A 25,342-nucleotide genomic window follows, 5' to 3' on the forward strand; every position below is an offset into this window, starting at 1 on the left:
TCAATGGGAGCTCAGCAGACACGCCCCCTTACCAGTAGCAGCCGCAGCCCATGAGCAAGACCGAGTTCCTCCTCCTCACCCACAACCTGTTACTGACGAACCCATGCAGATGGGAAGAACCCGTCTAACACAGGAAGAGAGAGAGCACCGCCAGAAACAAAGGCTTTGTATGTACTATAGAACGGCAGGACATTTCGTGAGTAACTGCCCTAAATTGCCAAAAGGGGGAGCCCGCCAGTAAAGCTGGGACTACTGGTGGGTGGAGATTCAAATTCTGGTTCCCGGCGTTTTTTCTCATGTTTGTTGTCTATTGATTCTAGACCTGTGACGCTCGAAGCACTTTTGGACTCTGGATGCGAGCAATCCCTCTTGGATGAAAGAGTCGTGGAAAGGTGGAAGATTCCCACCACCAGACTTCCTACTCCCCTCTCTGTTTCATCTTTGGACAACAAGTCTCTCACCACCATTACCAGCCAAACCATCCCTTCACGGCTCATGGTGTCAGGTAACTACTCGGAGATGATCAGTTTCTTTGTGTTCCCCTCTCCTCAGTCGCCAGTGGTTCTGGGTCACTCCTGGCTGCTGCAACATAACCCATCAATGGACTGGAAAAGAAATAAGATACTGGGTTGGAGTCCTGACTGCTCTCAGAGTTGTCTTCGTTCAGCTCTACCTGTTGGTCCACCTTCACCACTGACGCCCCCAGAGGAGATTGATCTTACAACAGTTCCCCACGTCTATCATGACCTCTGCCAGGTATTCAGCAAAGACCGTGCCTCTTCTCTGCCTCCACACAGGCCTTTTGACTGTACCATAGATCTCCTGCCGGGGGCCCCATTACCTTCAAGCCGACTGTATAACCTCTCCAAGCCCGAGCGTGAGAGCATGGAGAAATACATACATGAATGCCTGGCTGCAGGTATCATTCGCCCCTCTTTGTCTCCATTGGGTGCAGGTTTCTTTTTTTGTCCCAAAAAAAGGAGGGACCTCTCAGACCTTGTATTGATTACAGAGGGTTAAACCAAATCACTGTTCGCAATAAATGCCCACTTACACTTCTTTCATCCACGTTTGAACCCATACAAGACGCATCCATTTTTAGCCGTTTGGACTTAAGAAACGCCTATCATCTAGTGAGAATCCGTGAGGGAGATGAGTGGAAGACCGCATTCAAAACTCCTATTGGACACTATGAATACCTAGTCATGCCATTCGGACTAACGCCCCAGCCGTTTTCCAATATTTAGTTAATTCTGTTCTGGGTGATTTTCTAAATCGTTTTGTTACCGTTTATCTCGACGACATCCTTATTTTCTCCAAAGACCCTACACAACATATCTAACATGTAAGAGCCATTTTACAACGCCTGCTTGAAAACCGTCTTTATGTCAAAGCAGAAAAGTGTGAGTTCCATGTATCAACAGTGAAGTTCCTGGGCTTTGTCATTGAGAGCGGGCGGCTGAGAGCGGATCCTGAAAAGGTCAAAGCAGTCACAGATTGGCCCACTCCTTCGACCAGAAAACAGCTCCAACGGTCCTCAGTTTTGCCAACTTTTACCGCCGATTCATACGAAACTACAGCCAAACAGCTGCTCCCCTAACCAGGCTGACATCCATTAACAAACCCTTTGTTTGGTCCACAGAAGCAGAAAGGTCTTTCGGGTTATTAAAGAGCAAGTTCACTAATGCACCAGTACTCCATCGTCCAGACCCAGAACGACAATTCGTTCTGGAAGTAGATGCGTCAGATACTGGTGTTGGGGCAGTACTATCAAGTGGCAAAAGAAGATAACAGACTCCATCCCTGCGCATTTTATTCTCGTCGCCTGACACCAGCAGAAAGCAGGTATGATGTGGGAGATCGTGAGCTCCTGGCATTTAAACTTGCTATTGAAGAGTGGAGGCATTGGTTGGAGGGAGCGGAGACACCTTTTATTATATGGACAGATCACAAAAACCTAGTCTATCTGAAAGAAGCAAAGCAACTCAACCCGCGACAATATCGATGGTCACTCCTCTTCTCCAGATTCAACTTCCAAATCTCGTACCATCCAGGTCCTAAGAATGTTAAACCTGATGCTCTGTCCAGACAGTACGCTCCTGACACGGACTCAGAACCTGCCACCATCCTTCTTCCCAGCTTTATCATCAGTGCTATCACCTGGGAAATCCGAGACTAAGTTTTGGAGGCTCTTAAAACAGATCCTGGGCCCAGTAACGGACCTCGAAACCGACTGTTCCTCAACATCTTAGAGGTAAAGTCATTCACTGGGCACACACAGGCAGATTCTCTCTACACCCGGGGGTGGGAAGGACTATAGCTCTGCTTCAACGAACATTTTGGTGGCCTTCCCTGTATAAAGACACTAAGGATTATGTCTCGGGTTGCCACGTGTGTTCCCAACATAAGGGAGATCATCGCCCACCAGCCGGGTTATTGCAAACACTGCCAGTCCCTTCTCGCCACTGGTCCCACATAGCGTTGGATTTTGTTTGTGGACTTCCTAACTCTCATGGTTTTAACACTATTCTCACCATAGTAGACCGTTTTTCCAAGGCCTGTCATTTGGTTCCTCTAAAATCTAAGCCTTCTTCCACAGTCACAGCACAACTCCTTATAAAGCATGTTTTCCATCTTCATGGCATCCCCGAAGAAATCCTTTCTGATAGAGGTCCACAGTTCATTTCCCACCTTTGGAAGGAGTTCGCTGAGTCCCTTGGAGCCCAGGTCGCTCTCACATCCGGATATCACCTGCAAACAAATGGGCAGTGTGAGCGTATGAACCAGGAGCTGGATTCCATGCTAAGTTGTGTCTGTTCGTCTCACCCTGCCACCTGGAGCTCCCACCTACCCTGGGTGGAGTACGCCCACAACAGCCACATCTCATCTGCTACCGGTCAGTCTGCTTTTGAAGCCTCCCTAGGCTACCAGCCATCTCTTTTTCCTCAACAGTCCCCAGTGTCATCGTCCATTCCTCAGTTCCTTCGAGGTGCTAAACAGGCTTGGGCTTCCACCAAGGCCACCCTGGACCGCACTGCACAGCGCAATAAATAGCTTGCTGATCGCCATCGCCGCCCTGCTCCCGTCTACAACCCAGGTCAGTCAGTTTGGTTATCTTCCAAAGACATTCCTCTTAAGGCGTCCTCCCGCAAGTTGTCCCCTCGATTTATTGGGCCTCTTTAGATCACCGCCGTACCCTTTCCTACCACGGTCCGTCTGGACCTTGGACCTTCCTTCCTCCCTCCGTGTGCACCCCATTTTTCATGTTTCTTTGGTTAAGCCTGTGGTCTCTAGCGCTCTCTGTCCCACTCCTCCACCTCCTCCTCCTGCTCGTCTCTACAAAGGGGGCCTTGTTTACACGGTAAAGAAGATACTGGACTCCTGTCGTTAGGGTCGTGGTATCCAGTACCTCGTGGACTGGGAGGGGTATGGACCTGAGGAGCGCTCGTGGATCCCGGGGTCCTATATCGAGGATCCTGCTCTGATCAGGGAATTTGAGGCTGCCTCCGCTAGGACGCCAGGGGGCGTCCGTTGAGGGGGGGGGGGGGGGGGGGGGGGGGTACTGTCATGAGCCGGGGTGAGTACTCGTCTCATCATTCACCACCTTTGAGCTTTGATTGCAGGAGAGGGAGCAACAGCTGTTTCTCATCAGCGGGCCGGCTTTATAAGGAGGAGGAAGACCAGACTACAACGCAGAATGATTGCCGTTAACTGGTAGTCGCTTGCCCTCCCGAGTTTTTACTCTGTTTCTCTTACAGTTTTGAATTTTTGACTCTTTGGATTATTCGCTCATGTGATGTTTTGATACTCACCCCAGGTTCCTGGATTCTTGGATAACTCGCTCTGCTCCTGGAAGGAAATCTCTGGTTTGATCCTGTTTGTCTCCTCCGCCTGCCGACCCGCTCTCCACCTCGCTCACGCTCCCTCTCCGGATCAATATCCTCGCTCACTCTCTGACTCACCTTCATCTTGGACCGCTTCCCCATCTTGGATATCACCCCGGCTCACTCCCCCTCCAAACAACAACTCTTCTTCCGCATAGTAAGTCTGCCTACAAATAAAATCTCCCGGAACTACAAGACCCATACTCACCTCTGTTTTCCTGTAGACGCCGCTTCCTGATTTGGATATCCACTGGACTTCAGTGCGCCCTTAGTTTTCCTATTAAATAAATATCATTTTACCTTTTACTATCAAACCTGTCTCCGGTCTCTGATTCTGCATCTCTTGGGTTAAGCAAATACCTCAGACCATGACAATCTTGGATTCATCTATCCCACTGCAAGCTCATCAACGTCAACTAACCGCTCTAGCGCGGCAATGAAGTCTGGCTACAAAGGGGTGGGCCACCACTAGGGTGCCGTCTCTCAAACTGGTGAAGATAAGATCAAGATAAAGATAAGATAAGATCTGCTTCGAGCTTGCTGGGTTCACCACATTGTTGATGTTGGTGGTCGTACTCATGGCCCTGCACTTGGGCCGCCTCTCAGCACCTGATGGAACAACTGAGACAGCAGCATTTGAGGGGATACTAGAATTGGAACTGAGATGATGGATTGGGGCTCCTCCCTGACCGCGCACCTACATGACAACGTAACATGCATCCACCTCGGCTGAAGACCCCCTGGACGCAACTACAACAGGACACAGCGAAGAAGAGACGCTGGGAAAGGATAGTCACTTCAAGCACCCGCACCCAAATCTTCAGACTGGTTTCACGGTCTAGGACCTGTAGGACCTTTTCGGGGACAAGATCAGCTCCCTGACAATTGGACAACCGCCTCGACACGCCACGGAAGTACCCTGAAGTCTTCCTATTGAGAAGTTGAACTTTGCGCTTCATGTTCCGAACTATGTTATTACGCTCTGGACCTGGACTTCAAGGTACTCATCAACGTAAGACTGAAACCATCCTGATCAACGGAAGAGGACCCTGACTTTCAAACCTATTCTCCAACCGGGACTCTCAGTCCACGGACAAGCCCTTTGATGAAGAACGCCTGGTTTGCCTCAGCTACGCCATGGTTAGAGCTGCGTAAATTAATATTACACTTTCATTTTTCCTCATTCACAGGAAGATTCGTCTTCAACTTGGAGCTTTAAACTAAATTCACCTGACATTTTGATATACTCTACTGATGTTTTCAGTGTATTATATGGTTTTGCGAACCCTTCCCATTCGCCTTGCAGGAACGGCCATAAGTCATAGATTTGTGCATCTCAGTAAATTCATTTCAATATGTATGAAATAGTTTTTCTTATGTTTATAAATGTGTTGATTTAGCTCATTGTGTTGCCTTATCGTGTTTGTTACCTTATTTGTCCTTATTATTTTGCAGATTTTTGTATTACACCTTGTATGGAATGATTCTTTGGACAAGTTAACAGAAATGAGATTATGATCTGCAATGGACAAATGATTGCAGCACTTCATGCTGTGTTCCCACTTCATCGTGTTAATTCTGAGCCTTTCATATCTGATCGTAGCGTGTTATTGTTGCTTCCCTTTGTTTGGTTATCCTATTCAGATAAACAGCAGGGAATGTTATGGAAAATTTATGTTTATTAATTCTTGATCATTGACTCAATCAACTGAATGTAAATGTATTGCTCTATGCCTCTTTGATCATGCTCACTCATTCAGACACACCCACACATGCCACTCACACACACACACACACACACACACACACACACACATTCTTGACCCCCCCCCCCCCCCCCCCCCCACACACACACACACACACACAGTCTCTCTCTCTCACTCTCCCTCTCTATAAATAAACTCTGTGACCGGATGTTCGGTGCATTTTGCCTCGGGCATCTTGCCACAGTTATAACTGTTTGACTTCTTGTTCATCCATCCATCCATCCATTTGCTTTTTTTTAAGTAAAGCAACCGGAAGGCAGTACGTTCTTTATTCTGAAAATCTCGGGAGCTTCTCTCCATTTCCACGTCCGATTTCCTGTCTTTCCTTCCCCAAAAATGTCGAACTTGACCCGTTTCAGAGGCGTCGCGAGTAGAAAATAGAACCGGCGCGTAAAGGCCGCGACATTCTGCTCCTGAGACGCGGCTGACTCGCGCTGCTGACGGCTCCAGTGGAAAAGGTTCTGTTGACCACAGCGGTTCCTATCAGCAGCTATGACGTGCTGCTGCAGTAACGTGCTGCTGACGGCTCCCGTGGAAAGCAGGGGTGACAGTCATGTTTTTTTTGGACTGTGGGAGGAAGCCGGAGTACCCGGAGAGAACCCACGCATGCACAGGGAGAACATGCAAACTCCATGCAGAAAGATCCCAGGCCGGGAAGCGAACCCAGGACCTTCTTGCTGCAAGGCAACAGCTCTAACCACTGCGCCACTGTGCAGCCCGACTTGTTGTTCATTGTCTCCTTTTTCTCTCCGGCTATAGGAAATGGGTTAATGATAAACATATTGATAAAATCCGTGACAGGAGATCTACAGTTACTGAGCGTGACCGTACTGTGATCCACTGTTGAGGGCGATTCAGTGGGCGGAACGTTGCTGAGAAAGCAGGGTAAAACGTTCTTAAGCATTACAACCCCAGCACTGGTGGATGGTGTGTGGAGAGGAGAAGGTAACATAAAAATTGACAGGAGGAAAATCTATAAATTTTTTGTTTGAAATTAAAGGGCATGAAATGGAAAAACACGGACGATGTTACCAAAATGAAAACGCCTATATTCTAACGAAAAGAGTAAATTATTTAACCAATTTAAATTAACTGAAATGCAGGGATTTTACCTGCTCAAAACGGGCTACAATTAAAGAAGTAATTATCCTTTTTATGTAAAATAAAATCTAAATAAAAATTATCTACTAATTTAACTCAAAATTCCTCCTAGAAGGGACAAACTATAGAACACAACGATTAAATTCAAAAAGCGATCTTCACAACTAAATTTTACTCTCCCAAGACCGAGTGGGCGCCAACACCAAAGATCATCTAATGATCATTCTCAGTTAACACAGTTAACATTACATTAGAGTTACAAATGTTTGTGAGTAATCTTTTTTCAAAGTACCAACCACCACTGAGGTCTTTAATCAAGTGTTGCCGTCCTGGTTTGCCTCCTCGACTGGTTGAGATTACTGCCTTTTGTGTAACGGGGTGACTCGAGCTGGGCAAGAGTTTGGATGTGGCGTGGCTTTTAACCCAAGCGCAGAGTGACTGACGCCGGGTTGAATGGACACGCTGTTTAATCTGGGAGCCGGGTACGCAGCTGTATTGTGACACAGCTGAACACGGCGACTCCTGGTCTGAAGCTGATCTGTACGAACAGGCAGGATTCGGAGATCTGGCTGGTCTGATCTGAACAGGCTTCGTGATCTGAGCTGATCTGGTTAGGACTCTAGGTTAAGTTCGGTGAGAACGATGACTGAGTGAGCCGGCGTTGTGCGGCACTTCCTTATATAGGTTTGGCGGGTGACGTGAAACGGAAAACCTGGCGCTAGGGATGTTGGGTAATGGAGTCTGAGCGGCTCTGCGGTGCCTCCCTAGAGGAGGTTGACGGCTGAGCGGGAGGTTGTGTGACAGGACCCCCCACCCGAGAGACGGCCCCAGAAGTCCCAGAGCGGCGAGCCCAGAAGTCCGTTATGAGAGAGGGGTCCAAGATGACCCTCGACGGTTCCCATGAACGCTCCTCCGGTCCGTAATCCGCCCAGTCCACCAGGTATTGCCATCCCCTGCCACGGCGACGGGCATCCAGCAGGCGGCGCACAGCATAAACACCATCACCGCACACCCCACGAGGCGGTGAAGCGGGCACAGGGGGGGGAGCGAGAGGAGAGGTCCTGACCAGTCTCAGCTGGGAAACGTGGAAGACTGGGTGAACCTTGAGAGACCGGGGCAGGCGGATGCGGTAAGCCACGGGGTTAATGACCCTTTCCACGGGGTAAGGACCCAGAAACAGTGGGCTGAGTTTCTTGGAGCCGGCGGGCACACGCATGTTACGAGTAGACACCCACACATTATCGCCCGGCTGAAAGGTCGGACCAGGCCGGTGGCGGCGCTTATGCTGGCGTGAGTACTCCGTGTTAGCTCGTGTGATGGCAGCCCGAGCACGGATCCAAGCGAGACGGCAACGTCGAACTAGGAGCTGGGCCGCAGGAACCTCCGTCTCCGGTTCCTGGTGAGGGAACAGAGGGGGCTGGTAACCATTACACAGCTCGAACGGGGAAAGACCAGTAGCCGAGGAGACGTGGAGGTTATGGACATCTCCGCCCACAAGAGATGCTTTGGCCATGTGGTTGGTTGGGAAGAGGCAAAGCAGCGCAGGTACCGCCCGAGCTGCTGGTTGGCGCGTTCAGTCTGTCCATTGGTCTGGGGATGGTAGCCAGACGAGAGGCTGCTACTGGCACCAACCAGCCGGCAGAAGGCTTTCCAGAACCTGGACATGAATTGGGGCCCTCTATCCGAGACAATGTCCTGAGGGAACCCATGGAGACGGACCACCTGCTCCAGAAGGACTTCGGCCGTCTGCTTAGCGGTGGGCAGGCCGGAAAGAGCCACCAGGTGGACCGCCTTGGAAAACCTGTCCACGATGGTCAGGACGGTGTCGAGCTGGTTGACGGGAGGCAACCCCGTGACGAAGTCCAGGCCTATGTGGGACCAGGGTCTGTGGGGAACAGGAAGAGGGTGGAGGTCGCCAGCCGGGGGTTGGTTCGGAGTCTTGGAACGGGCGCAGGTGGAACATGCAGCCACGTATTCATGGACATCCTTAGCCATGGAGGGCCACCACAGGGCCCGACGTAGGAACTGGAGGGTGCGGGTCTCCCCCTGGTGGCCAGCCAAACGGGAAGCATGTCCCCATGCTAGGGCCTCAGACCGGCAGGTGGATGGCACATACAGTTGGTTGGAGGGTGTGTCAGCAGGTGCGGGCTCGGTGGGAAGAGCAGCTCGGATGGCGTCCTCCACTGGCCAGTGAAGGGCTGCAACGAACCTCTGGGCAGGTAAAATAGGCGGTGGTTCCTTGACGGGTGCAGATTGGGCGTGATGGCGGGAAAGGGCGTCCGCCTTCAGATTCTTAGAACCAGGGCGATAAGCCAGATGAAAGTCGTAGGATTCGAAAAACAGAGCCCACCGGGCTTGACGGGGGTTGAGTTGGCGAGCATTCTGGATATGAATTAGGTTTTGGTGGTCTGTCCATATGGTAAACGGGTCCTGGGCACCCAATAGCCACTGCCTCCACTCCTCCAGCGCCCATTTAATAGCCAGGAGCTCCCTGTCCCCCACCCCGTAATTCCTCTGGGTGGGTGTGAATTTCCTGGAGAAATAGGCACAGGGGTGGAGATTGGAGTCTGGACCGCGTTGAGATAGGACCGCCCCTGCACCCACCTCGGACGCATCCACTTCCACGATGAATGGCTTTGTTGTGTCCGGATGAACGAGGAGGGGAGCGGTCGTGAATCAGTGCACCAGGGTGCGGAATGCCTGTGTGGCCACAGGAGTGAAACGGAAATGGTGAGTCTGGTTGGATGACTTGGTTAAGGCAGTGAGGGGCGCGGCGATGGAACTGAAACCGCGAATAAAGCGGCGGTAGAAGTTCGCGAATCCGAGGAAGCTCTGGAGCTGTTTTAGGGAAGTGGGTTGCGGCCATTGGGCGACAGCCTGGACCTTCTGGGGGTCCATTGAAAATCCTCTTGACGACACGACGAAACCCAGGAAGGAGATGGTCTCCTGATGGAAGGCACATTTCTCCAGTTTACAGTAGAGACCGTTCTCCAGCAGCCGGGAAAGAACGGCTCGCACGTGTGTGATGTGTTCGTCCAGGGTTCGGGAGTAGATCAGGATGTCGTCAAGGTAAACGAACACCCAGCGGCCCAGCATGTCACTCAGGACGTCAGTGATTAGCCGTTGGAAAACCGCAGGACTGTTACACAAGCCAAAGGGCATGACCAGGTACTCCCAGTGGCCTGTCGGGGTGATGAAGGCGGTTTTCCACTCCTCGCCTTGTTTTATCCTGACCAAGTTGTAGGCGCTGCGCAGGTCCAACTTGGTGAATATGGCGGATTGGGACACTACATCCAGGGCGGTGGACATCAAGGGCAGAGGGTGACGGTCGCGGACCGTGATCTTATTCAGACCCCTATAGTCGATGCAGGGTCGAAGGCCCCCCTCCTTCTTTTTTACGAAGAAGAACCCCGCCGCTCCAGGCGAGGTGGAGGGTCGGATAAACCCCTGTTGGAGAGCCTCCGTTATGTACGCCTCCATGGCCTGGGTCTCAGCCGGGGATAAGGAGTACAGGCGACCCCGGGGTGGAACTGTGCCAGGCTGGAGCTTTATTTCCAGGTCATATGGTCGGTGAGGAGGCAGGGTGGTGGTAGGTGTCTTTGAGAAGACCCGGGCCAGGTCATGGTAGCAGGAGGGGATCTGAGAGACATCGACATCTGGGGTTTCAGGTTCAGAGTCAGGTTGAGAAGGTACATGGGAATGACAAGCCGCTCCCCAGGTGAGCACCCGCCCAGTTGACCAGGAGATCTGGGGGTTATGACGTAAGAACCAGGAGTGACCCAGGATCAGTGGAGATAAAGGGGCTGTGATAATCAGGAACCGGAGGGTCTCAGAATGGGGAGGTACGTCCATACGGAGGTCCACCGTCTCCTGGTGGATGGGATAGGGCTGGAGAGGAGTACCATCCACGGAGGTAACGGGAATGGTTCGGTGGAGAGCGGACAGGGGAATGTGTAGGCGGGCCGCCAGATTCTTATCCATGAAACAGTCCGCTGCTCCAGAATCCAAAAGCGCCTCCAGCTCAACGGGCCCCTGGGCGAGATGAAGTGTCACTGGGAGCATGGTGCGGGTCGAGGGGGTTCCGGCCGACCCAAGTAGGACCCCTCTGCTGCTGCCTACTTGGAGACGGCGTTTCCCGGCCGGGAAGGACAAGAGAAGCGCCGATGGCCCGGTGCGCCGCAATAGGCGCATAGCCCCTCCTTATAGCGCCTCTCCCTCTCCTCTGGGTTTAAGTGTCCCAGCTGCATGGGCTCATCAGTGAGTGGGCTGGCTGAGCGGGACCGATCGTTGGTTGCGGCTGCCGCGGGCTCAGCAGGTCGGCGCGTAAAAAGGCGCAAATCCATTTGGAGAGCGAGGTCGGCTGCCTCGTCCAGGGTTCCGGGGGTCTCCCGTCCGATCATCCCGTCTCTGATGCGGGAGGAGAGCCCTTCCAGGTAGATCGCCTTTAGCGCTTCGTCTCCCCATCTCAGCTTGGCCGCCTTGGTCCGGAACCGAGACGTGTACTGCGCTACCGTCTGGTTTCCTTGCCGGAGCTGGAGGAGTTGCGTCTCCGTTGACGTCTCGCCACTGGGGGGAACGAAAACCCTCCTGAGTTCGTTCACGAACATATCATAGTCATTGCAGACTTCCGATTTCTTATTGTACATGGCGGCTGCCCACTCCTGAGCTCGGCCGGTGAGGAGGGAGACCAGCATCGCCACCCGGGAGCGGGGTGTGGCATATCGGTGTGGCTGACATTCGAATGTCATGGCTAACGTGGCTAACAGTCCTTCAGGTGAGCCATGCGTTCCATCCCATTTCTCCGGGAGGCTGAATATAGGTTGGTCTCGGTCTCTGGAGGTCTGCTGCTGCTGCGCAGCAGAGAGCTGGAGAACCCCCGTGGCGATGGAATCCACCTTGGCGGCCAGGCGTTCCACCGTGACTTCCATCCGGTTGACCTGAGCACGCAGGTTATCAAACTCCGCTGGGTTAACTGTGGTCTCAGTCATCCTGTAACGGGGTGACTCGAGCTGGGCAAGAGTTTGGATGTGGCGTGGCTTTTAACCCAAGCGCGGAGTGACTGACGCCGGGTTGAATGGACACGCTGTTTAATCTGGGAGCCGGGTACGCAGCTGTATTGTGACACAGCTGAACACGGCGACTCCTGGTCTGAAGCTGATCTGTACGAACAGGCAGGATTCGGAGATCTGGCTGGTCTGATCTGAACAGGCTTCGTGATCTGAGCTGATCTGGTTAGGACTCTAGGTTAAGTTCGGTGAGAACGATGACTGAGTGAGCCGGCGTTGTGCGGCACTTCCTTATATAGGTTTGGCGGGTGACGTGAAACGGAAAACCTGGCGCTAGGGATGTTGGGTAATGGAGTCTGAGCGGCTCTGCGGTGCCTCCCTAGAGGAGGTTGACGGCTGAGCGGGAGGTTGTGTGACATTTTGTCTCCCAAGTAACTATTAACAGTATTGTTGACCGGAAGCGTCAGGGCTGAAACTACAGGGAGAGGTTTGGGCGGCGTCCATAACAGGAGGTATCACCAGCTTAAACAAACAATTTCAAGATACTGTATCGGCAACAGGCGTAAGGGAGTCGGATCTGAGAGACGGAGAGCTGATTTATGCTTCTGGCTGGGGAGATCTTGAGGTAAGATTCAGCAAATTATAATAAGTGACATTGTATCTACAGTATGAGCATTGTCAAGCAGAAAAAAACGGTTTATTTCACAAATGCAGAAACAAATACAAAAATTCCTTCTTGCAGTTTCTTGGTCATGTGTTGATAAACTCAAAAAGCACCAGTTTTAGTGAAGATGTAATCATCTTTATTGCACTTTCATATTTAATTAATTAATTCAAGAGGGGAAGATTTACATGACACTTCATTCGAAATAACCAAACTGGAGAGACTTATGGAGATGAAAGGAAGAGCAAACTAGATAAAATAAAAGGTGACAAGTGATATTAAGTTACTATTATTACAATTTGTAAACCTAGCACAAAAGACTGTAGTCATGAATGACTGGAAGGGAAAATACTTAAATGCATACTGAATAAGAACCTGACTCTTAGTCACTCAGCTGCACTACACTAATATAGGTTTAATCGTGAAGGATGCAATCGTAGAATGTAAGAATCAAAGCAGAAAAATGATTATCCACACGTTATTTATACATTGCATCATCTGCAGCACTTTTGTCTACAATGCATGAACTGTTCCCCAGTCCCAAATCCCAAGACAAAAGGGAACCAAAGACAGGACAAAGGCCCCTAAAACCAACCCTTGGAGCAGGACTAATTATCTCTCTGAGCTTTCATCTTTTTTGTTTATGCGATTTGTCTTTTTCTCAGCGCCTGCCAGTATCTCCTCCCATTCTCTTTATCTCACAGCTGTACTACAGTCCAAATGAGCCAGCTGTGATATCCCCCAGTGAGCATAGATATGATTACTTCAACAGATCCATCCCATTGATAGCAGACTTGGGTGTGATATCAACATATGCCTGTAGAAGGGGCCGTTATTCTCCCCAGAGATAAAGTTTCCTTCAGCATTGACAAAAGAGAACCACAAGTGAGTTCAGGGATCTAACCAGACATCTGGGATCTAAGTCTGAAAAAAGGGCGTCAAAAGAAAAGGAGAAATATTTACATTTTAAATTATATTTGAGGCCCATTTCAAATGGTCTCACATCCAGATATGTTTCATCTTTAGTTTCACTTATTTATTATCAACATTTCAGTGAGCTTGTGTGCAATCCTACTGTTTAGATGTATTTTCTACTTCCTAAATGAACTTGTTGTCCTATCTTTAGAACAATAATAAATGCCCCTCTGTCCCTCCTCAAGTGTAGCTCAAAGGGGAAAAAGTTGGGAATGTGTTGTCTCATAATGATGCATGGAATTATGTGACTCTGCACTTTTGATGTATATATCATAATTTTCACTTAGCATTGTTCTTCTTCTCTGCAGGACTTTGTGGTGGACTGCTTCTGCTGGTTTGTGTCTCAGATTACAACAATCTGAAGCAGAACATATACTGCTTCTGGATTCTTCATGTTAATGGAGTTTTCCCTGTCCACCCAGCTCAGAAATTGTGACTGAATCCATCTGCCAACTCTTTAGATTCGTTACATACAATTTCATTGAACAGTAACATTACTGACACTTTCAGAACGTTTCACCCCCACTGGTACCTGCACAGATGGCTCTTGTTATAACTGCAGCCCAAATAAATAAATGACTATGGCCTGTTTCTTTTCCTCCTTGTGAGCTGTTTCTGGGAGAGAAGCAGCTGAAACCACATCCTGAAAATCTTTGAGAGCCATTTGACAAGATTCATGAGTGATGGATGACAGAAGTTAATTTTCACTTTGTGGATCTGTCAGAGTCATGTGTTCATAAGAGTCTCACACACACACACACACACACACACACACACACACACACACACACACTGATTGTGACTAACCGTCACCACCGAGGACACCGGCCAATTAAACAGGAAAACACTGGTCACCGTGTTTAAACTTTTCATGCGATAAGGTGTTAAAAGACTAGAATTACACTCGTTTTTCCTCTATCTCCAGAGATGGAACGTCTTAGTCACGCCGGGGACACACCAGCTGCGGAAGCGCAGCGAAAATGGGACCGCCTTCATTCGGCGCCCTTGTTAAGCTATTCTATAGACCACATGGGCCGCCTGCGGAACCGGCTGCGGAAGCGCCGCGAAAATGGGGCCGCCTTCATTCGGCGCCCTTGTTGAGCTATTCTATAGACCACGTGGGCCGCCGAAGCGCCGCGAATCGCCTCGCGCCGGCGCCCCAGCCCGCGCCGTGCAGCGATCATTTCGGCGTCGGCTCTATTTTTTTCGCGAGCCGCGGGTGAATCGCGTCAATTCTGGCAGGAAGTCAAACCTAGACATAAGAGGCAGGCTGGTAAAGTTAACAAAATAAAGCATTTCAAAATAAAATTCTGCAATAGTCAAATGTGTTCGTAATCAGACACTGCAGAAAAACCACACGAACACACACACACATCGAACTTGTGTGCGTGTGTGACCACGTGAAGGGGGTGTGGTTTGGGTGTCTTTTCACCGGAGCAAACAGGACAGAGAGGCAGAAAGTCTGAGGCAAGCAGTTAAGATGGATGACTTTAAATTAATTATGGAAGTTGAGAAACACAAGGAGCTGTACGACCCCCGAAAAACATGATTATTTACGTTACGTACCCATTTCAGAAGAAACTGCTAGGATACAGCTGCAGAATTGGAGCGGGTTCCAAGAGATTCAACTGGCAGAAACAACTCATACCATAGGTTCACACACACACACGCACACACACACACACACACACACACGCGCGCGCACACACGTAGAGGAAAATAGCTGAGAAAAGGCAGAGAGGAAATTGAGGACACCAAGTGTTTTAAAAGAAAAACTACAGCTGAGCCGAGGCGCGCCTCGACTGGGGCGCGTCTGATCTGAACTGAGGAGCGGCGAGCAGCTGCCGAATTTCGTGAGCGATTCGCTTCTCGGTGCTTCGCGGCGCTTCCGCAGCCGGTGTGTCCCCGGCGTAAGCAAGTATGCGGTTTTAATTTATGCTACATAAAAAATAGAAGGAAGGCAAAGTCCTCTCCATCATGAAGGTGTCCATGTTCCTCGTCAGCTAAGCCTTCATCCCAGCCGTTCAGTTCTTGGCTATCATCAGTGATTGCTGTCAGCCTGCTGATGCTTGATTATTGTGTGTAAACACACACTGACACAGCACTGAGGCGCTTCTGTTTGGCATGTGTGAAGGGATCTGAGTCAGCTTCACAAGGACTCCATTTTTTCTTTTCTTTTTTCCTAATAAGATGCATCCAATGTTAGAAGAGGGATTACGTTGTTGAACTCTTGTGTTTCCTCCACACTTATTGAGTTTAGTTCAGGTTAGGGTATATATTCCCTCCGTTGTTGGATAATGATTGTAAACGACCTTCACTGTTCATGTCTCTTCAACCATCTGCTGCAAATCTAAAATCCTGATGTAACTGACTTGATAATTACTCCTGGCAATAAGCCCAACATGTTTCCTTTTGTCTTTTACTTTTGAAAAAAAAATCACTTTGCCTCAGAGTTTCTTAATATGATTTTTAACACAAACTTTCGGATGACTTTCCACAAACAGAGCATTGTACGTTCAGACAGGTCCTACTCACCGTTCACCTCCTGAGTTCCTGCATCTGTGAACAGCATGCTCATCACCTCCTCAAAGTTGCAGCTGGGCTCAGATACATGACTGTCCTGGCTCACATGGTGCAGCATCCTCTTAAGGACATCATCCAGGGTAGCAGCTGTCTCATCCAACAGTATGCTAGCTCTTTCCAGGAAGCCATCTAAGTCTCGATGTGCCCGGACCTCCTCCTCAAAGTTCATCAGCTTCACATACTGCAGAAAAGATGCAGTTGTTGTAAAGATTCACACTGAATGTAGGAGCTAAAATCATTGTTACTGGTGTTTGTCAGTCTGAAAAGATGGTAATCCCATTTTCCAGCTGTAGTCTTTAAACTCAGATTCAAAGGGACACGGCGGGGTTAGGTTACCTAAACTAAAATATGTCTAGAGGGGAGGTTAATGAATGAGAATTTTTCATGTTGGGAGATTCCCTTCCTGTCTGGACTGACCCCTCCTCCTCATTTTAAATTTAGTTTGCTGCTCAATGTCTTATTGAAATGCTTTAAATTTTCTAGTTTTAGTCCTAATTTAAAGTAACTTGAGTTTATTATTATTTCCCTGTTACCTTCTCCATAATCCACCCTGTTCGAGTTTTGCTGTTTAATTTACATTATTTCTGTTCTGCCCCCTACTGGTCACCGTTACTTTCTAGTCTTAACATTAAATGTTTTCACATACCTAAAAATGCATGAATAGCTTTCTTATCTAATACAAGTTACAGAAATTCCCAGTCATAGCATTTTTTTGGTACACTGTATAACATTTGCATCCCATATGTTTTTGTAACTAGAAAGTCCCTGACACCTTTCTGAGTAATAACCTGACACCTCTTCTGTAATACAGTGTACTAGTTTTGCTGTTGTTGTTTTTTTTTGCCCCACCCACTCATCTGGTCCTGATTCTTGCTTTGGTGTGAGAAGCAAGTTGACCAAGAGAGTCTCTGACTTTGGGAACCAGCTTGTCTGGGGCACAGATGAGGATCTCAATCTTATCTTCATTCAGCTGTAGAAAGTTCCCACCATCCATGTTTTAACCCTCCCACTGTTTTTATGGGTGACCCTGCGAGGAAAGTGGACCATTGAGCAGGATTGATGGTTTATCCCATAGATACCGGTATGTACAGAAACACTAGATGGCGAGGGCGTAGCTAAAGGGTGGCCATCTTACCTCAGACAACAGACCCCTCCACTCTCAATGGTAGCAGCTGAAAGGTGAGTGGTCAGCTTAAACAAATACACCCTTAACTATGAAATATTAACGGATTTACAAGTGGTTTGCCTTGTTACAAACCTTAGAACACATGGGCTTGAGACAACGTACTTGCACATGTTGAAAGTAACGCTTTTGCTTGTAAAAGTTTAGCGGAAATCCACATTTTATATCCTCAGGTTAACTTTGTATGGATTTACACAGAAAAGAACAATAACATTTTCCCACAAAGGGTTCTTTCACACTTAGCAGGAAAAAGGGGGAATAGGAAACTGACCTACAATCATATAAATTCCAACGGACCATTTTCGAACATCTGGCTAACTCCTTCATCTTTCCCAGGAATGTAAAATTTTACCAAGTGACTTGTTTGTTTCCCTCCTTAAGCAATCGAAAAGACGGACATTATCAGGACTTGGTCTGGTCCATGTCAAACTGCCAAGACTTAGCTCTCCACAAGGTTTGAATGCTCGTAAAGCCTTCTCAAGGGTCATTCTGGAAGATTCCAGGATCTCGCTTTTATCAAAACCCTGGTATTTTTCTGTTTATCTATAATCAAAGAAGGTGTTTAGGTTGTTTACCCTTAAAATAGAAATCAAGGTACTCTAAGTTAAAATCTTATCAGCCATAGACCTAAACTGTTTGTTTTGTGTTTCCTTTTACAGGGTTCCCACTCTTTTCTTGAAATTATTTTCCAGGACTTTTCCAGGACATTTTCAAGACTTTTTCAGTGTACAAGTCAAGTTATCATAACTACGGTTTGCAGATATCCCGATATATTTAGAAACAGATATGATATTGTACCTACCTATACCGTTATTTTGACAATATAGTTGTAGAAAGATTTTTGTCTTTCACAATCCCACCTGCTTTCCTCTACTTACAATGCAACACAACTAAAACAGAAGTTATTCTCTACTTTAGTTCATACCAGAGATGTGACATTGTGGCATCATCAAGTCATCTCCATGTCATGTTTTTGTCCTGCTCAGCAACTGAACCAGGTTAATTCACTGTGCTGATTGAAATCGTCGTCGTCTTCCTCCGCTTATCCGGGTCCAGGTCGCAGGGGCAGCATCCCAACTAGGGAGCTCCAGACCGTCCTCTCCCCGGCCACCTCCACCAGCTCCTCCGGCAGGACCCCAAAGCGTTCGCGGACCAGATTGGAGATGTGACCTCTCCAACGTGTCCTGGGTCGACCCGGGGGCCTCGTGCCGGCAGGACATGCCCGAAACTCCTCCCCAGGGAGGCGTCCAGGAGGCATCCTGACCAGATGCCCAAACCACCTCAACTGACTCCTTTCGATCCGGAGGCGCAGCGGTTCTACTCCGAGTCCCTCCCGAATGTACGAGCTCCTCACCCTATCTCTAAGGATGAGCCCGGCCACTCTACGGAGGAAACTCATTTCGGCCACTTGTATCCGCGGTCTCGTTCTTTCGTTTATTACCCAAAGCTCATGACCATAGGTGAGGATTGGGACGTAGATCGACCGGTAAATCGAGAGCCTGGCTTTCTGGCTCAGCTCCCTCTTCACCACGACCGTTCGGCTCAACGTCCGCATCACTGCAGACGCTGAAACAATCTGCCTGTCGATCTCCCGATCCCTCATACCCTCACTTGTGAACAAAACCCCGAGATACTTAAACTCCTCCACTTGAGGTAGGACCTCTCTCCCGACCTGGAGTTGGCAAGCCACCCTTTTCCGGTTGAGAACCATGGTCTCAGATTTGGAGGTGCTGATCCTCATCCCAGCCGCTTCACACTCGGCCGCGAACCTACCCAGCAAGAGCTGAAGGTCAGAGCTGGATGAAGCTAGGAGGACCACATCATCCGCAAAAAGCAAAGACAAGATTCTCCTGCCACCAAACTCGACACACTCCTAGAAATTCTGTCCATAAAGGTAATGAACAGAACCGGTGACAAAGGACAGCCCTGGCGGAGTCCAACCCTCACCAGGAACAGGTCCAACTTACTACCAGCTATGTGGACCTAACTTACGCTCCTCTGGTAAAGGGACTGAATGGTCCTTAACAGTAAGCCACCCACCCCATACTCCTGGAGCGTCCCCCACAGAGAGCTCCTGGGGACACGGTCAGAAGCCTTCTCCAAATCCACAAAACATATGTGGATTGGTTGGGCAAACTCCCATGCCCCCTCCATCACCCTTGCAAGGGTATAGAGCTGGTCCACAGTTCCACGGCCAGGACGAAAACCACATTGCTCCTCCTCAATCTAAGATTCAACTATCGATCGGACCCTCATCTCCAGTACCTTGGAGTAGACCTTTCCAGGGAGGCTTAGGAGTGTGATCCCCCTATAGTTGGAACACACCCTCAGGTCACCCTTCTAAAAGATGGGGACCACCACCCCAGTCTGCCACTCCACAGGAACTGCCCCTGATGACCACGCAATGTTGCAGAGACTTGTCAACCATGACAGCCCTACAACATCCATAGCCTTGAGATACCCAGGACGAATCTCATCCACCCCTGGGGCTCTGCCGCTGTGTAGTTGTTTGACTACCTCAGCAACTTCTGCCCCTGAGATTGGACAGTCCATCTCCAGGTCTCCTGGCTCTGGTTCCTCCTCGGAATGAGCGTAGGAGGGATTGAGGAGCTCCTCAAAGTATTCCTTCCACCGTCCGACTATAGCCCCAGTTGACGTGAGCAGCTCCCCAACCTCACTGTAAACAGTGTGAGCGAGTTGCTGGCTTCCTCTCCTGAGGCGCCGGACAGTTTGCCAGAACCTCTTTGGAGCCGATCGATAGTCTTTCTCCATGGCCTCACCAAACTCCTCCCACGCCCGAGATTTTGCCTTGGCAACTGCCACTGCTGCACCCCGCTTGGATATCCGGAACCTGTCTGCTGTCTCCGGAGACCCACAGACCAGCCACGCCTTGTAGGCCTCCTTCTTCAGCCTGACGGCTCCCCGAACCTCTGGTGTCCACCAGAGGGTACGGGGGTTGCCACCATGACTGGCACCGGCCACCTTGCGACCACAGCTAACAGCAGCCGTCTCAACAATCGCAGAGTGGAACAAGGCCCACTCAGAGTCAATGTCCCCCACTGCTCTCGGGACGCGGTCAAAGCTCTGCCAGAGGTGGGAGTTGAAGACCGTCTTAACAGGTTCTTCTGCCAGGCGTTCCCAGCAGACACTCACTATGCGTATGGGTCTGCCAGTTCTATGTAGCATCTTCCCCTGCCATCTGATCAAACTCACCACCAGGTGGTGATAAGTATACAGCTCCGCTCCTCTCTTCACTCGGGTGTCCAAAACATACGGCCGTAGGTCAGATGATAAGACTACAAAGTCTATCATCGACCTGCGACCTAGGCTGCCCTGGTACCAAGTGTACCGATGGACATCCTTATGTTCGAACATGGTGTTTGTTATGGCCAAACTGCGGCTTGCACAGAAGTCCAATAATGAAACACCACTCGAGTTCAGATCAGGCGGGCCGTTCCTTCCAATCACACCCCTCCAGGTCATGCTGTCATTGCCCACGTGAGCATTGAAGTCCCCCAGTAGGACAATGGAGTTCCCTGATGGAGCACTATCTAGCACTTGTCCCAGGGACTCCAAAAAGGGTGGGTACTCTGAACTGATATTTAGCCCATAAGCGCAAACAACAGTCAGGACCCATTCCCCGACCCGAAGGCACAGGGAAGCTACCCTCTCGTCCCCCTGGGTAAACCCCAACAAACAGGCAGAGAGTCTTGGGGCTAGCAAAAATCCAGTTTTGAAAAGTTTTGAATTTGCACCGTCTTCCTGACATCACACTCTCCTGCCTATAAAGGACACAAAGACATATTTTGAAAGATTGTTATTGTTTATATTGACTGTTTATTCAATAAATTAGGCCTGTTTTTCAAACCTTAGCTCTTTCATATCTTTCATATTCTATGTATTATACTTACTGTACACACCACATTACACTTTACTGCTTATTCCACATAGTTGGATGTTAAACTGCATTTTGTTGTTCCAGTATTGGTCATTTTAGGTTAGTCCAGTCATCCAGAAACAAGATTCAGGGTAGATGACTAGGCTAATATCTCCCGCTAACACCACAGACATATTGGACCTGAGAAAAAAAAATTTCTACCTCAGAGATAAGTACTTGTAGTTGTTTGCTACTTTTTTAGTCTGGACTGTACGTAGCATTAGTATGATAAATATATAGTTACCACTTAAAATCATTCTAGTTATTAATTTAGCCGTGTTGAATTCAATTTAATTACGTAACAACTTTGTTCAAACGACCATGCCAGTCTTCAGTTCTCAATGCCTCCTGGCTGCGGTCTGTGTAGCTAGCTAAAAACAGTATGAACAGCTGAGGCTCTGTCCTCTGAGCACATACTTAGTATTTTTGATAGAATCAAATTCATGACATTTTTCTCATTCACATATTTTTGTTTCTGCTGTCGGACGATAGAACTAGTATGAATTACTGAGTGGAGCGCGGGTCCGGTAGACTACCTGCTATCCGTTGCTATCCCGAAGCTCTCGTCATGTTTGCTCGTCTCAACGCACGAGTGAAAAAAACAAAAGCTCTCCGCTGCTCCTTTGTCACTCAACAGAGAGAAGGAGAGAAACCTCTCACTCTATAAACTGCAATAAAGCAATACTCGTGAACCGAGTCTCTACTTTTGGCCCTTCTTTGGGGAAATAAATCTAGGGGTGAAAAATCTGTAAATCTAGCAAAAAAGATAGTTAGAAAAACAGAAGTGGAACTGGAACTGTAGGGGAATATGCAATCTGATTGGTTGGAAGCGTCATGCGGGGCACTGTGCCAGCTAGATGCAGAAATGAAAGGGGAAGCGCTGCAGCCCAATATTGCCCAATAATCCGTTTGTTTATCCACAAGGAGGGAAAATTATCTTCCAGGACAACTCAAAAATTTCCAGGACATTTTGCAATTCCCCCCATTTTCCATGTGTTTTCCGTGACTGGAAAATTGGACTATCATTTTCCAGGTTTTCCAGGACGCGTGGGAACCCTGTTTTATGTTAAACCTCTGTCATTTGGTGTTTCTCCAGTTAAAATTCATGCTAATGGTAAAACTGTCCAGTTTAAAGACATGAATTTTATTCTTTCCCATTTAAAGTAATACTTTGATGCTAAAGTAATACTTTTTGAGGCTTTATATGAATAACTGTGCTAAATTGTGATCATGGACTTTCCATCTTGGAGAAGGTAGAGTTTTTTTTTTTGCAAGAGCCACAGTGCCCTCCAATGGTTTTTGAGTGAGATACAGGTGGGCTTGCCCAAAAGGTTACATAAGCACCCATCCGAACCTCGTGGCGGCAGAATAAGAACCAAAGATGCCTTAAGCAAATTTCTGCTTGGCTTTTCCATCTTGGCCTAGCAAAGCGTCACTCTCAAAAGTTACAGAAAGAAAAACTTAGAAGCAACTCCATTTGTTTTCTTTTGATTTCCTACGTAAAACCGGAAGTTGGCTCGGTCCTGTCGAGTTTTCACATTAAGAGTTAAAACTAATTTGGAGCAGTTTTTCTGATCAGCATCGGTTTTAATAATTTGGACTCGCAATCTGAATTCCACGTTTCGAGGCTGCAGAGGTGAAGGAACCGAAAAGTCAAGCCACGAACGAGGATTACCACATCCTCTCCTTTCAAGACCAACGTTGACCAAACAGGGAGCCTGTAACATTTAATCCAAAAAGGCCACGAGCCAGGAACCCAAGGCTGTTGGAGCTGCTGGCCACCCTCCCGGCAACGGAAAGCAGGTCTGTGAAACATCTCATCTGGCTGACCTTTGTGCTAAGCTCGATTAGTGAATTCAGATTAGTCCATTTCTTTTATGGCTTGCTTATTTTGATCCCACATTCATGTTTAGCTCTCAAGACTTATTTTCTTTCTCTGCCACACACGAATCCTTATTCACACACACACACACACATACCCACACACACACACGCTCACTTGTTCTCCTTACAGAAGTTATTCCTAATATTTACTATAATCCTGTGTGTCACCAAATTTCCACTTTTATTATAGACTAGTTATGTCATAGCACTGCCATAAAGCTTTGGGTTTATCCACTTACTTATTCTCATGCATGAAACAATAAGCTGTGTTGGGCTCTCTTTGTCAAGTGTCACAACTGATGTTTGTAATAAATTCACAAAACTTAAATCATGCCTGATCATTGCCTAGTGATCTAGAGAATAGCCGGCACATTCGGACAAGAATTCAGCTTTCTGATTAAAATGTGGTGTTAATTTTGAGACTGATTGCAGTGAGACATTGGCTGTTCTAGGGGCGGGGCCACAGGGGCACTGGCCCCTGCTGAAATATGATTGGCCCCTGTAGTGCCCCTGTCCTGTCAATCATCTGTCCTTTGTGTGGTGATGTGATTATAGGTGGATGCAATTCCGAGTCCAAACACTAGTGGCCGCGTGGCGCTAAGGAGCCAAATAGTGTGTGAAATCTAACAGAAGAAGGTTTGAAAGATTCCAAGGAGGGAGATCTTTTCAACCGACATCTGATCTGATGAGAGTCCACGTTATGAGGAGTTTGTTGGCAAGTCATGAATCACTGTTTACTCACAGTTGCTATGTAAGTCAAGTCTGACAATAAGTCAAATGGAAAGCAATGCCGACATTAGTTAAAAGTAATGTTAAAAAAGGCTTGTGAAAAAACGTTAACCCTTGCTAATCCATGTACTTCTTTTGTAATCTGCATTTCATGTGTTAATAGTTGGCACTGTCTGATAGAGAACATGAAAAGAAAGGGTCAGATACAGGTGGGAATTCTGCAGTTTTTTCCCAAGAGAGTGAGTGTGTCAGCTGGTGAAAACGAGCATCAGAGAGAGAGCAGCAGGAGGCAGTGGACCAGAGGCTGGAACAGGGCAAGGCACCTCCATTCCCCCTTTATCAGGTCAGAAAGAATATAATGTTTATTGTGCAACTGTCATGTCAGCTAAACACGAGAGACAGCCTCTGTTAGGACACACCATGCCGGAAAATCAGCGTACTGTGTGTAATATAAACGCAACGTGTCGGCATGCTGTTGCGGGAATTTTGTGGCATTCGTGCTGCCACGGTTGATACTAATATCATGGCAATGCTGGACTTGTGAATGCATATTACAACTTGGCGCAACAGAGGGGGGTATCATGATCACGTGGGCAGTTACTGCCGAGCTCCGGTGTTATGCCATAAATCGACTCGCTGCCAAAAAATGATTAGCCACCGCGGGATCGCGCACGGTTAGGTAATTGCATTTCTAGACGGAATTCCCCAGGATTTCTCCCTAAAACTCAGCATATCTAGCAATATGGACATTCAGAAAGCAGAGATAACCTCTTCCGGTACTTAAACAGATGTTTATCGCGGATATTTTTCCAGTTCGGAAGTTGTTTTAAGTGTTGCTATTTGTCTTAAACGTTCACAATGAGGATATATTAATCCTTTTTGCAATATTTGCAATTGAAAGATGGGTTGTGGTAAGAACTGGCTATCTTTATGTTACAGCCTTGATACTAAAAAATAAATAAACTGTGTAAAATGGCGCCCTGTATTGAATGTAAACGCTGTATAAATGGAAATAAACAATTCTCCAGCGATTTGATTTTTTTCCCTTCCTTTCTTTAGTCCACATGACATGGAGCCACAGTTAACTAGTTTGGGGCACATTTTTACTTGAAAAAAAGTATTTAAACTGATCAAGCTTTGGCTTTACTGTTACTATCTAAACATTACTTTGCTCTATTTAAAAGTAACAAGATAAAAGCACTTCAGCACATAAAATTAAGATTGTCACTTGCCAAATAGAGACAATACCCTCCTGTTTACCTATAAGAAACGCCTCAAAATACCTTTAAATTCTTTATTGATGATTTAATTGTAGACAACTAAAATGGCATTTTACTTGCCAAAAAGTGATTGAATCGCTCAGATTTTCATGGAGGCTAAAATTGACCAAATAAGGGTTTTATGTATTATCTGTTGATGTTACTGTACTCATACTGTCTACTATATCATCAAAAACACCCCAAAAATGGCAAAAAAAAAAAAAAAAAAGATAATTTCCCTTGCCAAAAATTGATCACAGTGTCCTGGTCACCTGTAAAGGGTTAAATTTACCTAAATGTTACCTTATTTATTATCTCTTGATGTTATTAGTCCCATCACAGGATGCTGGGTCTCTTCCACATTCATAAAA

General features: G+C 47.9%; 1 protein-coding gene across 7 annotated transcripts in view; it reads right to left on the reverse strand.

The window, feature by feature from the left end:
• Positions 1-25,342, reverse strand: part of slc4a11 (solute carrier family 4 member 11) — a 337,506-nt gene that overhangs the window by 139,681 nt on the left and 172,483 nt on the right. For all 7 annotated transcript variants that reach the window (XM_054741997.2, XM_054741995.2, XM_054742000.2 and 4 more), the window contains one exon: positions 15,932-16,160. In XM_054741997.2, the coding sequence (XP_054597972.2) occupies positions 15,932-16,160 (229 nt within the window). The remainder of the gene's footprint in view (positions 1-15,931; positions 16,161-25,342) is intronic.

The sequence above is a fragment of the Nothobranchius furzeri genome, chromosome 18 (genome assembly GCF_043380555.1).
Source record: "Nothobranchius furzeri strain GRZ-AD chromosome 18, NfurGRZ-RIMD1, whole genome shotgun sequence".
NCBI classification, from domain to species: domain Eukaryota; kingdom Metazoa; phylum Chordata; class Actinopteri; order Cyprinodontiformes; family Nothobranchiidae; genus Nothobranchius; species Nothobranchius furzeri.